The sequence below is a fragment of the Eleutherodactylus coqui genome, chromosome 1 (assembly GCF_035609145.1).
Source record: "Eleutherodactylus coqui strain aEleCoq1 chromosome 1, aEleCoq1.hap1, whole genome shotgun sequence".
NCBI lineage: Eukaryota > Metazoa > Chordata > Amphibia > Anura > Eleutherodactylidae > Eleutherodactylus > Eleutherodactylus coqui.
The window spans coordinates 383,463,494-383,477,561 of NC_089837.1; the positions used below are offsets into that span (position 1 = coordinate 383,463,494).

Consider the following 14,068-nt stretch of genomic DNA (forward strand, 5'->3'; position numbering starts at 1 on the left):
GTGAGTTGTGGGAGTGAGCAGGGGGGAAGAGAGACAGAGATCTACCCCCTTTCCCCCCCCTTCCCCGCTCACCCCCACCGGCCCCCGAATCTTTTTGGGCAAGCAGGCATGTACTCAAAAATGCCCATACTCGCTCGAGTAATTTGCCTTAGCGAGTACGCTCACTCATCTCTATTATGGATTAATTATGGAACTGTGCTCTTGGGAACTTTGAGTGCAGCACAAGTTTCTTCAAAGGCTTCTTCAGATTTATGCTACCACTATCTTTTTTTCTGAGCTCGACAGGCAGTTTTTTCCTCCTCATGGCTTGGTTTTAGCTGTGATATGCATTGTGAGCTGTGAGATCTTATATAGACAGGGGTGTGTCTTTTAAATTTATGTCACATCAACTGAATTTACCATATTTGGACTCAAATCAAGGTGTAGAAATATCTCAAAAATGATTAAGAGGAATAGGCAGTATTGAGTGCAGAATGATGGGGAAAAATTGATTTTTGTTTTTAATTTGGACAAGGCCAAAAAATAACAAAATGTTGAAAAATGTAAAGGTTCTGAAGACTTCCCAATGCAAGCCAGTGCATAACAATTAATTATGTTTGCTCACCCCAACCATTCTGGTGTTGACACTGCACTGCCAAGTAGTATATCCAGGGTTTGGGAATGGCAAGGCCCACTTCATTTTTCTTTGCAGTGATTCTAATATAATTTTTGGCTTGGCCTTATATTATATATAGTCCCTGAACAGTGCATTGATGTATTAATACTGGTTCAATTATGTTCATATTTGAGTAGTATGGAGGACTTATAGTAACTGTGGCATTAACATTATTTTAAAAAGAGTAACATTTCCAACTACAAAAAAGTAACTTAAACCATACTGCAATTTTTTGTTTAAATCTTTTTGGCAGAGGTGTTAGATTTAATCTCTTAAAACTGGGTGAAACTATGATGCCTAAGTATTTAAACCAAGTCACGCTTGAAATACCTTGTGTTATGCATGGAGCTGTTAAGGGATCTAATTAGAGATGAGCGAGCATACTCGTCCGAGCTTGATGCTCGTTCGAGTATTAGGGTGCTCGAGATGCTCGTTACTCGAGACGAGCACCACGCGGTACTCATCTCGATTAAACGAGCACTGACCATTGAATTCAATGGAGCCGGCAATATAGCCGGCTCCATTGAAAGCAATGGACTGCCGGCGAGCGCGGGATGAATTTTCGGGAAGGGCTTAAAAATATAAGCCCTTACCTGAAAATCATCCTAAAATGTGTAAAAATAAAAAATATATATATACTCACCTTGTCCTGGCAGACGGAGTTCAGCCGCGGCAGGCCGGCAGTTCTCCTGAACTGCCATGAGTAGTATTCAGCAGCCGGGGATTTAAAATCCCCGCCTGCTGAATGAGCTGCCCCTGATTGGTCACAGCCTCACCAATCAGAGGCAGCTCTCACTCACCCATTCATGAATTCATGAATGGGTGAGTGAGAGCTGCCTCTGATTGGTGAGGCTGTGACCAATCAGAGGCAGCTCATTCAGCAGGTGGGGATTTTAAATCCCCACCTGCTGAATACTACAGAAAGCAGTTCAGGAGAACTGCCGGCCAGACGCGGCTGAACTCCAGCTGCAGCGGAAAGGTGAGTATACATTTTTTTTTTATTTTTACACATTTTAGGATGATTTTCAGGTAAGGGCTTATATTTTTAAGCTCTTCCCGAAAATTCATCCCGCGCTTGCCGGCAGCCCATTGCTTTCAATGGAGCCGGCTGTATTGCCGCCTCCATTGAATTCAATGGGCTAACATCGTTCTCCTCTGCCACAACTGTTACAGCTGTGGCAGAGGAGAACGATCTTTATGCTGACAGTGCGGGGTGGGGGGGTGGGGTCTCACTCTTACCACTATTGTGGCTTAACAGTGAGACCTCGAAGCCCGAAATTCAGCCCTGCATGTTGCTCCTCGCCTGCCCTATCCATTTCTGTGTTTTTTACATGACTTTGGTGATTTGCTAAGATTTTCCCAAATGAAAACCTTAGCGGAGCACCAGTCATATACAAAAATGCTTGAGTCGCCCATTGACTTCAATGGGGTTCGTTACTCGAAACGAACTCTCGAGCATCACTGAAAGTTCGACTCGAGTAACGAGCACTCGAGCATTTTGGTGCTCGCTCATCTCTAAATGTCACCAAACTGGGCAATAACTGACTTTGCACTTTCCAGAGATCCGTAGGATCACTCAAAAACTGTAGATCATCCACATAAATTTTTCTGTTCTCCACATTTAAAGCATATTACTGTTACAGCACTCTGACCCCCGAGCGCCAGGCGGGGTGCCCTGAACTTCCCGCACCCCACTGTCCCTGCCTACTTGCCTCGGACCTGGCTAATCGCAGGCGGACAACTGGACGGCGGTCCCTGCGCTGGCTAGGGACCTGGCGACTGACAAGAGAAACTAACTGATCGGGGGACAGAGTGCAGACAGAGAGGCAGATGGAACAGACCAACAGAACAAACAAGGCTACAGGCAGGCTGAAAGAAACTGACTGGCAAACTAGGGCTAGGTGAGAGTAGCTGCAGGCAGACTAGCTAGTAGCAGACAGAACCAGAACAGAGTAAAAGGCAAACTAGAGAGAGACTGACTAGCAACTAGTACTGACTGACACAGGCAGAACTGACTAGTGGCTAACAGAACCAATAACTGGCCGTGAGCTCAGGTCACTGCCAGCCTTATAAACGAAAGACTCTGCCCCGGGGCGGAGAGTGGGAGGAGCCAGCTCCCCCACTACTGCACAAGAGAGGTGGAGGAGTGCGGGCGGCGCCCTACGGGCAGACACGCCCACGCCGCCGCGCACCAGCCGTTCACGTCGCCGGGAGAGCCCCGACGTCAGGGCTCCAGGACGCCGGAGCCGACGCCGGGGTGGCGCGCGCTGACCGCGGGATCCTGCGCTGCCCTGCATGGTAACATTTACCTCAGGAGATGATTACTGCTGCCAATGATTTCACCACAATGGCAAAAAACAGGGGTGATAGGGAGTACCCTTCCCCCTGTACTGAGTGAACTTCTTAGGCAAGTGACCATTGGCCCTCACCCTGTTTATAGCAACAGAGTATAGTAATTGGACCCAAGATATAAACGTGGATCAGGACCCCATGTTCCATAATGTAGTGCACAATTTCTCTCACTGTACCAAATGCTTTTGCAGCATCTAAAGATGGTGTCAGTCTATGGCCAATATTCTTCACAGGTACTTTTATGTTTAAGAATAGTGGCCCTAAACTAAGGACTGTAGATTTGTTTAAGCATTAACAAAGTGTGATTTGGAGTATCACAGAAGATGCAACTCCAACCAGATAGCTACTACTACCAATATTTTGATATTAACCATCAAGAGTGATATCGCTCAATATGATTCAGGAAACTATGAATTACTTTTACTACAGCTTCTTGCATGGGGGTAACTATAGAGGATGCAGGGGATGCGGTTGCACTTTGGCCAAGAAGCCTTAGGGGGCCCATAAGGTCTCTCTTCTCCATATAGGAAGCCTAATTCTATGAATAAAGCATTATAGTTGGGGGCCCTGTTACAGATTTTGCCATGGAGCCCAGAAGCTTCAAGTTACGCCTCTGGCTTCTTGCATAGGTTTTCTCCTGAAAATAGGCATCATAAGGTGCTAAGTGGTAGGGCAATGGAATATCACAATATCTCTTGTGTAGTTCTACTGGCTAACCTTAGTTCCCGGTGTTTTATCGTTCGCAATTGAACTCTAATTCTGCTCTTATTCCTTTAAAGTTAAGGGCTTAGCCAAAGAGTTTTGTGGTTCTGCAAGATAGGGAGTCTCACTCTATCCTAGAACATTTGAATACTACTTTCAGAAGAATGTACCTAGAATACATATGCTTCTATAAAGTTCTGGCATAATATCTACATAACTACATCTCAACTTTGAGTACACATGCTACGTAAAAATGTAGAACCACAATGTACTGCCATTACTGCAAACATAAAATGCCTTGCCCTTTTACCATCCTCAAAATATTTCAGTTTCTGAAGGAATTATAGCTGCTTTCAACAAATTTTGAGTAGCAAAAGCTTGAGTCAAGTTTAGCCTGCTATGAGTTGTTAGGGTAGAATTACATACAAGAGCATTTTTAGCATCTCTAAGCTCCTTCGAGCTGGTCTAGCTGACAGGTATGTTTCTTTAATACATTTCTCTAATAAATACAGTTCTCAAAAATGCCTTCATGACATGCCATATAGAAGGCAGGCAAACTGAGCAAGTGTTAAAGACAAAGTATTCATGCAAGGTCTCAGCTACTCAACCACAGGTATAAGGCACTTTCCACATGGATAAACTAAGGGCTAAGGATGTGGACAGGTCCAGTATTACATACATGGGGGACTTATCAGAAAATGCTCTAGGTATGGATGTGTTTTTTCTTAATTGTCCTCTCGGGTCAAAAATTTATGTTTTTCTGTTGTACTTGTTTATGCTATAAGCATTGATGTGAGAAAGTATTGAATTTGTTTCGTGAGATATTAAATACTTTCATGAATTCCATGGAAAGGTAAAGTTGACACGTCGGTAGTAGAGATGAGCGAGCACCAAAATGCTCGGGTGTTCGTTACTCGGGACGAAATTATCGCGATGCTCGAGGGTTCGTTTCGAGTAACGAAGCCCATTGAAGTCAATGGGCGACCCGAGCATTTTTGTATATCGCCGATGCTCGCTAAGGTTTTCATTTGTGAAAATCTGGGCAATTCAAGAAAGTGATGGGAACGACACAGCAACGGATAGGGCAGGCGAGGGGCTACATGTTGGGCTGCATCTCAAGTCCCCAGGTCCCACTATTAAGCCACAATAGCGGCAAGAGTGGCCCCCCCCCCTCCCAACAACTTTTACTTCTGAAAAGCCCTCATTAGCAATGCATACCTTAGCTAAGCACCACACTACCTCCAACAAAGCACAATCACTGCCTGCATGACACTCTGCTGCCACTTCTCCTGGGTTACATGCTGCCCAACCCCCTGCACGACCCAGTGTCAACAGCGCACACCAAAGTGTCCCTGCGCAGCCTTCAGCTGCACTCTTGCCACACCACCCTCATGTCTATTTATAAGTGCGTCTGCCATGAGGAGGAACCGCAGGCACACACTGCAAAGGGTTGGCACGGCTAGGCAGCGACCCTCTTTAAAAGGGGCGGGGTGATAGCCCACAATGCTGTACAGAAGCAATGAGAAATAAAATCCTGTGCCACTTCCATCAGGAGCTGCACACGTGGGCATAGCAATGGGGAACCTATGTGCCACCCACTATTCATTCTGTCAAGGTGTCTGCATGCCCCAGTCAGACCACAGTTTTTTATAAATAGTCACAGGCAGGTACAACTCCGCAATGGGAATTCCGTGTGCACCCACAGCATGGGTGGCTCCCTGGAACCCACCGGCTGTACATAAATGTATCCCATTGCAGTGCCCTGGACAGCTGAGGTAACGTCTGATTAAATGCAGGTGGGCTTCGGCCCACACTGCATGCCCCAGTCAGACTGGGGTTCTTTAGAAGTGGACACATGCAGTTACAACTCCCTGTGGACCCACAGCATGGGTGGGTGCCAGGAAGCCACCGGCGGTACATAAATATATCCCATTGCATTGCCCATCACAGCTGATGTAACGTCAGCTTTTTCACAGGAGCAGGTAAGTCTATAGTATTCACAATTATGCCCTTCACAGTTATAGACTAAAATAATAATTTTTATTAAGATCCTTTTTAAAAAAACACATATATGGGCTATGAAGACTCACATAACATAAACACAAAGGGATGTCACAATATCCCTACCACACAACAAATATTTTCTTTTATATTTTAGTCAAGAGGTCCCAATGATAATCAATAACTGGAAAACCCTATGATCTTGACAGATAGTGTATATGAACAATAGATGTGATCAAAGAGGTACAAGTGAGCTACAGAGCTCTTCAATGTATTGTAATGAGAATCCATCTATCACGCAACACAGTAGTGTGTATACTAACACAAGTAGTTAGCCCAATATAGGCTCTGCTCCTGATGAACCACGTATTTGTGGGGAAACGCGTTGAGCTCGAACTGAGCCCGAATTTGAGCTCGAATTTATAGACTCATTCGTATCTCTCAGACTATATCAAAATGATCTGAGTATAGACTTATGGGTCTATCTATATTCTCTTGGATCTCATTAATTGATCTACTTATGATCATCTATACTACTTGCAAATACAATACATTGAAGAGCTCTGTAGCTCACTTGTACCTCTTTGATCACATCTATTGATCATATACATTATCTGTCAAGATCATAGGGTTTTCCAGTTATTGATTATCATTGGGACCTCTTGACTAAAATATAAAAGAAAATATTTGTTGTGTGGAAGGGATATTGTGACATCCCTTTGTGTTTATGTTATGTGAGTCTTCATAGCCCATATATGTGTTTTTTAAAAAGGATCTTAATAAAAATTATTATTTTAGTCTATAACTGTGAAGGGTGTAACGTCAGCTTTAATGCAGGTGGGCAAAAAATTAATTGGATTACACTGTAGGCGAGGGCCCCCAAAAAATTGGTGTACCAACAGTACTAATGTACCTCACAAAAATTGCCCATGCCCAACCAAGAGGGCAGGTGAAACCCATTAATCGCTTTGGTTAATGTGGCTTAATTGGTAACTAGGCCTGGAGGCAGCCCAGTTAAAATAAAAATTGGTTCAGGTGAAAGTTTCAACGCTTTAATGAGCATTGAAACGTATAAAAATTGTTTACAAAAATTATATGATTGAGCCTTGTGGGCCTAAGAAAAATTGCCCGTTCGGCGTGATTACGTGAGGTTTCAGGAGGAGGAGCAGGAGGAGGATGAATAGAATACCCAGATTGATGAAGCAAAAAGGTCCCCGTTTTTGATGGTGATAGAGAACGATGCTTCCATCCGCGGGTGCAGCCTACGTATTGCTTAGGTATCGCTGCTGTCCGCTGGTGGAGAAGAGAAGTCTGGGGAAATCCAGGCTTTGTTCATCTTGATGAGTGTAAGCCTGTCGGCACTGTCGGTTGACAGGCGGGTACGCTTATCCGTGATGATTCCCCCAGCCGCACTAAACACTCTCTCTGACAAGACGCTAGCCGCAGGACAAGCAAGCACCTCCAGGGCATACAGCGCGAGTTCAGGCCACGTGTCCAGCTTCGACACCCAGTAGTTGCAGGGGGCAGAGGCGTCACCGAGGATGGTCGTGCGATCAGCTACGTACTCCCTCACCATCCATTTACAGTGCTCCTGCCAACTCAGCCTTGACTGGGGAGCAGTGACACAGTCTTGCTGGGGAGCCATAAAGCTGGCAAAGGCCTTGGAGAATGTTCCCCTGCCTGCGCTGTACATGCTGCCTGATTTCTGCGCCTCCCCTGCTACCTGGCCCTCGGAACTGCACCTTCTGCCACTAGCGCTGTCGGATGGGAATGTTACCATCAGTTTGTCCGCCAGGGTCCTGTGGTATAGCATCACTCTCGAACCCCTTTCCTCTTCGGGTATGAGAGTGGAAAGGTTCTCCTTATACCGTGAGTCGAGCAGTGTGTACACCCAGTAATCCGTAGTGGCCACAATGCGTGTAACGCGAGGGTCTCGAGAAAGGCATCCTAGCATGAAGTCAGCCATGTGTGCCAGGGTACCTGTACGCAACACATGGCTGTCCTCACTAGGAAGATCACTTTCAGGATCCTCCTCCTCCTCCTCCGGCCATACATGCTGAAAGGATGACAGGCAAGCAGCATGGGTACCCTCAGCAGTGGGCCAAGCTGTCTCTTCCCCCTCCTCCTCATGCTCCTCCCCCTCCTCCTCAACGCGCTGAGATATAGACATGAGGGTGCTCTGACTATCCAGCGACATACTGTCTTCCCACGCCTCCAAGCGCAAAGCATCTACCTTTATGCTTTGCAGGGAACTTCTCAAGAGGCATAGCAGAGGAATGGTGACGCTAATGATTGCAGCATCCCCGCTCACCATCTGGGTAGACTCCTCAAAGTTTCCAAGGACCTGGCAGATGTCTGCCAACCAGGCCCACTCTTCTGTAAAGAATTGAGGAGGCTGACTCCCACTACGCCGCCCATGTTGGAGTTGGTATTCCACTATAGCTCTACGCTGCTCATAGAGCCTGGCCAACATGTGAAGTGTAGAGTTCCACCGTGTGGGCATGTCGCACAGCAGTCGGTGCACTGGCAGATTAAACCGATGTTACAGGGTCCGCAGGGTGGCAGCGTCCGTCTTGGACTTGCGGAAATGTGCGCAGACCCGGCGCACCTTTCCGAGCAGGTATGACAAGTGTGGGTAGCTTTTCAGAAAGCGCTGAACCACCAAATTAAAGACATGGGCCAGGCATGGCACGTGCGTGAGGCTGCCGAGCTGCAGAGCCGCCACCAGGTTACGGCCGTTGTCACACACAACCATGTCCGGTTGGAGGCTCAGTGGCGCAAGCCAGCGGTCGGTCTGCTCTGTCAGACCCTGCAGCAGTTCGTGGGCCATATGCCTCTTCTCTCCTAAGCTGAGTAGTTTCAGCACGGCCTGCTGACGCTTGCCCACCGCTGTGCTGCCACGCCGCGCGACACCGACTGCTGGCGACGTGCTGCTGCTGCTGATACATCTTGATTGCGAGACAGAGGTTGCGTTGGAGGAGGAGGAGGAGGAGGAGGGTGGTTTAGTGGAGGAAGCATACACCGCCGCAGGTACCAGCACCGAGCTGGGGCCCGCAATTCTGGGGATGGGTAGGACGTGAGTGGTCCCAGGCTCTGACTCTGTCCCAGCCTCCACTAAATTCACCCAATGTGCCGTCAGGGAGATATAGTGGCCCTGCCCGCCTGTGCTTGTCCACATGTCCATTGTTAAGTGGACCTTGGCAGTAACCGCATTGGTGAGGGCGCATACAATGTTGCGGGAGACGTGGTCGTGCAGGGCTGGGACGGCACATCGGGAAAAGTAGTGGCGACTGGGAACCGAGTAGCGCGGGGCCGCCGCCATCATGCTTTTGAAAGCCTCCGTTTCCACAAGCCTATACGGCAGCATCTTCAGGCTGATCAATTTGGCTATGTGTACGTTTAACGCTTGAGCATGCGGGTGCGTGGCGGCGTACTTGCGCTTGCGCTCTAACAGTTGCGCTAGCGACGTCTGGATGCTTCCCTGAGAGACATTGCTGGATGGGGCCGAGGACAGCGGAGGTGAGGGTGTGGGTGCAGGCCGGTAGGCACTCGTGCCTGTGTCCTCAGAGGGGGGTTGGATCTCAGTGGCAGGTTGGGGCACAGGGGGAGAGGCAATGGTGCAAACCGGAGGCGGTGAACGGCCTTCGTCCCACCTTGTTGGGTGCTTGGCCATCATATGCCTGCGCATGCTGGTGGTGGTGAGGCTGTTGGTGGTGGCTCCCCGGCTGATCTTGGCGCGACAAAGGTTGCACACCACTGTTCGTTGGTCGTCAGGCGTCTCTGTGAAAAACTGCCACACCTTAGAGCACCTTGGCCTCTGCAGGGTGGCATGGCGCGAGGGGGCACTTTGGGAAACAGTTGGTGGATTATTCGGTCTGGCCCTGCCTCTACCCCTGGCCACCGCACTGGCTCGGCCTGTGTCCACATCCTGACTTGGGCCTCCACGTCCTCGCCCGCGTCCACGTCCTCTAGGCCTACCCCTACCCCTCAGCATGCTGTATTACCAGTAGTGCAGAAACAGAACGCTGTAATTAAATGTGCCGCTTATTGGCCTGTGGTTGGAGGCTGACTTCGCTTACAGAACGCTCAGCAGAGGCAGGAAAGAATTTTGCCCAAGCCTGCTGTAACACTTAGCTGGCTGCGTATGAATTAGGACAACTACCCCCAGCAGAGACCCAGTACACTTGTGGACAGGAATACAGCGGTGATGTAAGAGGCAACACAGAGGCAGGAAAGAATTTTGCACAAGCCTGCTGTAACACTTAGCTGGCTGCGTATGAATTAGGACAACTACCCCCAGGAGAGACCCAGTACACTGAGGACGGTCACAGGCAGCCCAAATAGATTTTTTTTCTCAAATGTTTTTGGAAAGGCCCACTGCCTATATACACTAAATATGTCTTCTGTCCCTGCCTCACCACTACTGGCCCTGGACAATGTAAAATTACTGCAGGACGCAATGCTCTGCACGGCCGATATACAAAAAAAAAATAAAAAAGTGCAACACTGCAAAAAGCAGCCTCCACACTACTGCACATGGTTAGATGTGGCCCCAAGAAGGACCGTTGGGGTTCTTGAAGCCTAAAATAACTCCTAACGCTCTCCCTATAGCAGCTCCGGCACCAGCAGCACTGTCCCTGATCTCTATCAGAATGCATCTGTGGCGAGCCGCGGGAGGGGCCAATTTATATACTCGGATTACATCTGATCTCCCCAGCCACTCACTGCAGGGGGGTGGTATAGGGCTTGAATGTCGCAGGGGGAAGTTGTAATGCCTTCCCTGTCTTTCTATTGGCCAGAAAAGCGCGCTAACGTCTCAGAGATGAAAGTGAAAGTAACTCGAACATCGCGTGGTACTCGTCTCGAGTAACGAGCATCTCGAACACGCTAATACTCGAACGAGTATCAAGCTCGGACGAGTACGTTCGCTCATCTCTAGTCGGTAGGTATTGTAAACAACACATGAAAGCCAGCATCAGCAAATTCCATGAGGCCAGCTATGTCCTCAATAATGAAGATTGTGTGGAGTCACAATTGGATTAGTGATATGTGTTACAGGAGTACATTCTCCACAAATTGCGTAAAACAAGTCTAAAAGGAGTTGTGTCACCCGTAGCTCTAACTTTATGCCTACTTTTATACTAGCGAGCATCTAGAATATTATTGATGTCTCCTATAAAAAAGGAATGGAATTCATGGTATCTTACCAGCAAAGCTTATAGCTTTTTGTAATTATCTACTACAATATGGAGGTAGTATATATAGAAATTCTTAAAACAGTTTTGTTTTTATAATTTACAAGCCAAACATACATATTGACTGTCAGTATATACCGACACATTTTGACAGGGCTCACACGAGCATAATTTTACTGCGTATTTCGTGCACAATGTACATCTGACCTCGGTCTTTTTCCACTGCCACATTTTTGCCTGCTCCTTTGGTACCCCAATACTGTTACATTGATCAGTTTATCAATATGTCAACTGCCACAACACAAGGACTACTTTTCGGGTGGTGATCTAAGTAACCCTGCAGTGAAAGCCAAGGCATATTTGGTAGAGTTAAAAGGTTAATATAAGAAGAAGCCCCAAATCAAATTGGTTTGTGGCATAGTGGGTCCCACATCTATTGTTCTGACACAGATACTATTTTCCTTGACATGTTTTTGAAACTAAGCAATTTCTTCCAGATCTTTTCAAATGTTTGATATTGTATAACCTACATTATTTAGATTCCCGAATCTAAAAGTCTAACCAATGCTTTGTCTCATAATAGGAATTAAACTAGACAGACAGAGCCTGCCATCAATTTATTTGCTATAAACACTTTTTTAAAGGGATTGTCCAAGAGTTGGATATGTTAAAACAATAAAAGAAGCTCTACTCACCTGTGCTATTCTCCCTGGTGGTTCAGTGTTGCAGATTCCACAGTCCTCCTGTTTTTTTCTTTACAAACAACAACCACCTGATGGCTGCAGCCAATCAGAGACTGTAGCAGTTATGTACCACTCTTCTGGCATAATGGCTCCCAGCTTCAGCTGTTCTATGCTCCAGAGACAGGGTCTGTGCAGGCAGCATATGCTAATGGAGCATGAAACAGCTGATAAGTCAGCTTTCCGGTACAGAAACTCTGCAGTCCTTACATCACTTGCTAAGAAGTGGTTATGGATTAAGCAGTGATCTGTAGCAGCTGTTAGAAGCTGTGTGCAGAGAAATTCACAAGCATTTTAAGGAAAAATAAAGCAAAATCCTATTATTAAGTGTACAGGAGTGTCTTAAAATCATATTTTAAGACACTCTTACTTTTTAGGTTGCTGTCCAATTCTTTTCATAGTCAGTATCAGTGATGCAATTTCTTGAAATTTGTTGTTACATTTATCTTTAATGTTGGTTTGTAACACATGGGTCTCCTTGTACACTGCGCTAGATAGGAAAGGGTTTCTGTATCATACTCTGAGAAAGGTGAACAAGTGAGCATAGTTAAAAGAAAAATAGCCCTTCCAACTACCAATCAGAAACCAAAATAATCACAAAGCCCTCGATCTCCACAAAAACCATGTCCTCATAGGAACTTAAGGCTGAAGTAAAATATCAGATAGCCCTTGCTGACTCACTGGGAGAGCTCACATAGACAAACTATTTTTAAAGCATCTAATCCGTTTTTGTGAAGTAGTTTTGCAAGTGTAATTGCACCTGCTATTTCAGCAATGTTTTACTTTTTTTTAGTGGTATTTCTTTTTGTGCAGATAAGAATTGAGTTGGAGTGTGTAGGGTGTGAGGGATACAGTGGGATGAAGGGGTCAGCTTCCGAACATAGAAGAGGGGTAAACGCAGAAGAATTAGTATTAGTAGAAGAAATATGTTTTTAGGTCACGCTTAAAGCTGTGGGTGTTATGGGTTAATCTGATCGTCTGGGGTAGTGCAATCCATATCCTCTTATGCTTGGTACTGCAGTTTACAGCAACTTAGTTCGATTTAAGTGAAGTATTGTACCAGGAACATTTACAATTAGGCCTTAGTCACAAGGGGGTTTTTTTTCCCGCGATTTGTGGATCGCATGACGGATGCGCATCCGCAAATCGTGTGACCGGGCCGAAAAATTGCCCGAAAAAACTACTCCTAGCCGCGTTTCAATAGAAACGGGCCGGAGCTGTCCAGCGCATTGAATTCAATGGAGCCGGCTTTATTGCCGGCTCCATTGAAAGCAATGCGCTGCGGGCGATCTCACAATGAATTGTCGGGAATGGCTTTCTGAACTGAACTTGCAGCATTATATATTCCTATGATGCTCTGAGTTCCGGTCAGTAAATGCCACAGTCGGGCTGAGATAAATGTCCATATTACAGACACAGAAATGAGTGAAACCGAGCTAAACATCTACCACCACATCATTCAATTAATTTGCACAGCTGCTAGGATTCAGATCAAATATGGATGGCCTATCACAGAAAAAACTATTAAGAGATAAATAGATTATCTAAAAATGTTTTATCATGGTATTTACCATATACATTTTGCATTCCATTTGAATAGCTAAAAAAAATAAAGAAAGCATATTTGTACTGTAGCAAAATTTATGAAGTGATAAATTAATAAAAGAGTATCCACACTTTCCCCTTCAGAGTGCTCCTGGTCCGTCAGCTGTTTTTGGCTCCTTTCGGCAGCTGAAAACAGCCCCATATAACACTATTTAAGGAGCTGAAAACAGCCATTGGAACAGGCCTGCTTGGAAGGCGAAAGTGTAGGTACCCTTTAATTGTTATTTCCAAGAAAAAATTAAATTAACATTGTTTTTTTTCTTTTTTAAGAACTATTCTGTACTGGATATGAGACCTCCCCCGACTGTCATTACTTTGAACAATGCCATGTACTGGCAAGAATTTGAAGAAGCATGTGTCTATGAGTGTCTGGATGGTAAAGACTGTCAAAGCTTCTTTTGTTGCTATGATGAATGTAAATCAGGCTCATGGAGACGAGGACGGATACATATAGACCTTCTAGAATTGGACTCCTACTCCAGAGTGTTTTTTCCAACATCATTCTTGTTATTTAACCTTGTATACTGGGTTGGATATCTCTACCTATAAAGACTCGCATTGTTAAGACTGCTTTTATTTGAATTAAACAGACAAACCAACCTAGAGGATATACAAAAGACTTCCTCTCCTTATACTGACCAGGAAATTCTTTGGAATACTTTTGTTGAGGACAATGCAAGAACAAAAAGACTCTATTTAAAGAGTTTAATTGTGAAACGTTATTACTAATGCCTAAATACTGTACTTTTTATCACAAAACAAGGCTTATAAGTTCTTATATACTAAAATCTATATTTGGCATAGAAAATTATACTGAA

General features: G+C 45.7%; 1 protein-coding gene across 1 annotated transcript in view; it reads left to right on the plus strand.

Annotated features, from left to right (window-relative positions):
* The window catches only part of GABRG3 (gamma-aminobutyric acid type A receptor subunit gamma3), a 489,714-nt gene extending 475,915 nt beyond the window's left edge, over positions 1-13,799 (plus strand). The window contains exon 9 of the mRNA XM_066579283.1: positions 13,521-13,799. Within this exon, the coding sequence (XP_066435380.1) occupies positions 13,521-13,799 (279 nt within the window). The remainder of the gene's footprint in view (positions 1-13,520) is intronic.
* Positions 13,800-14,068: the final 269 nt, after the last annotated feature.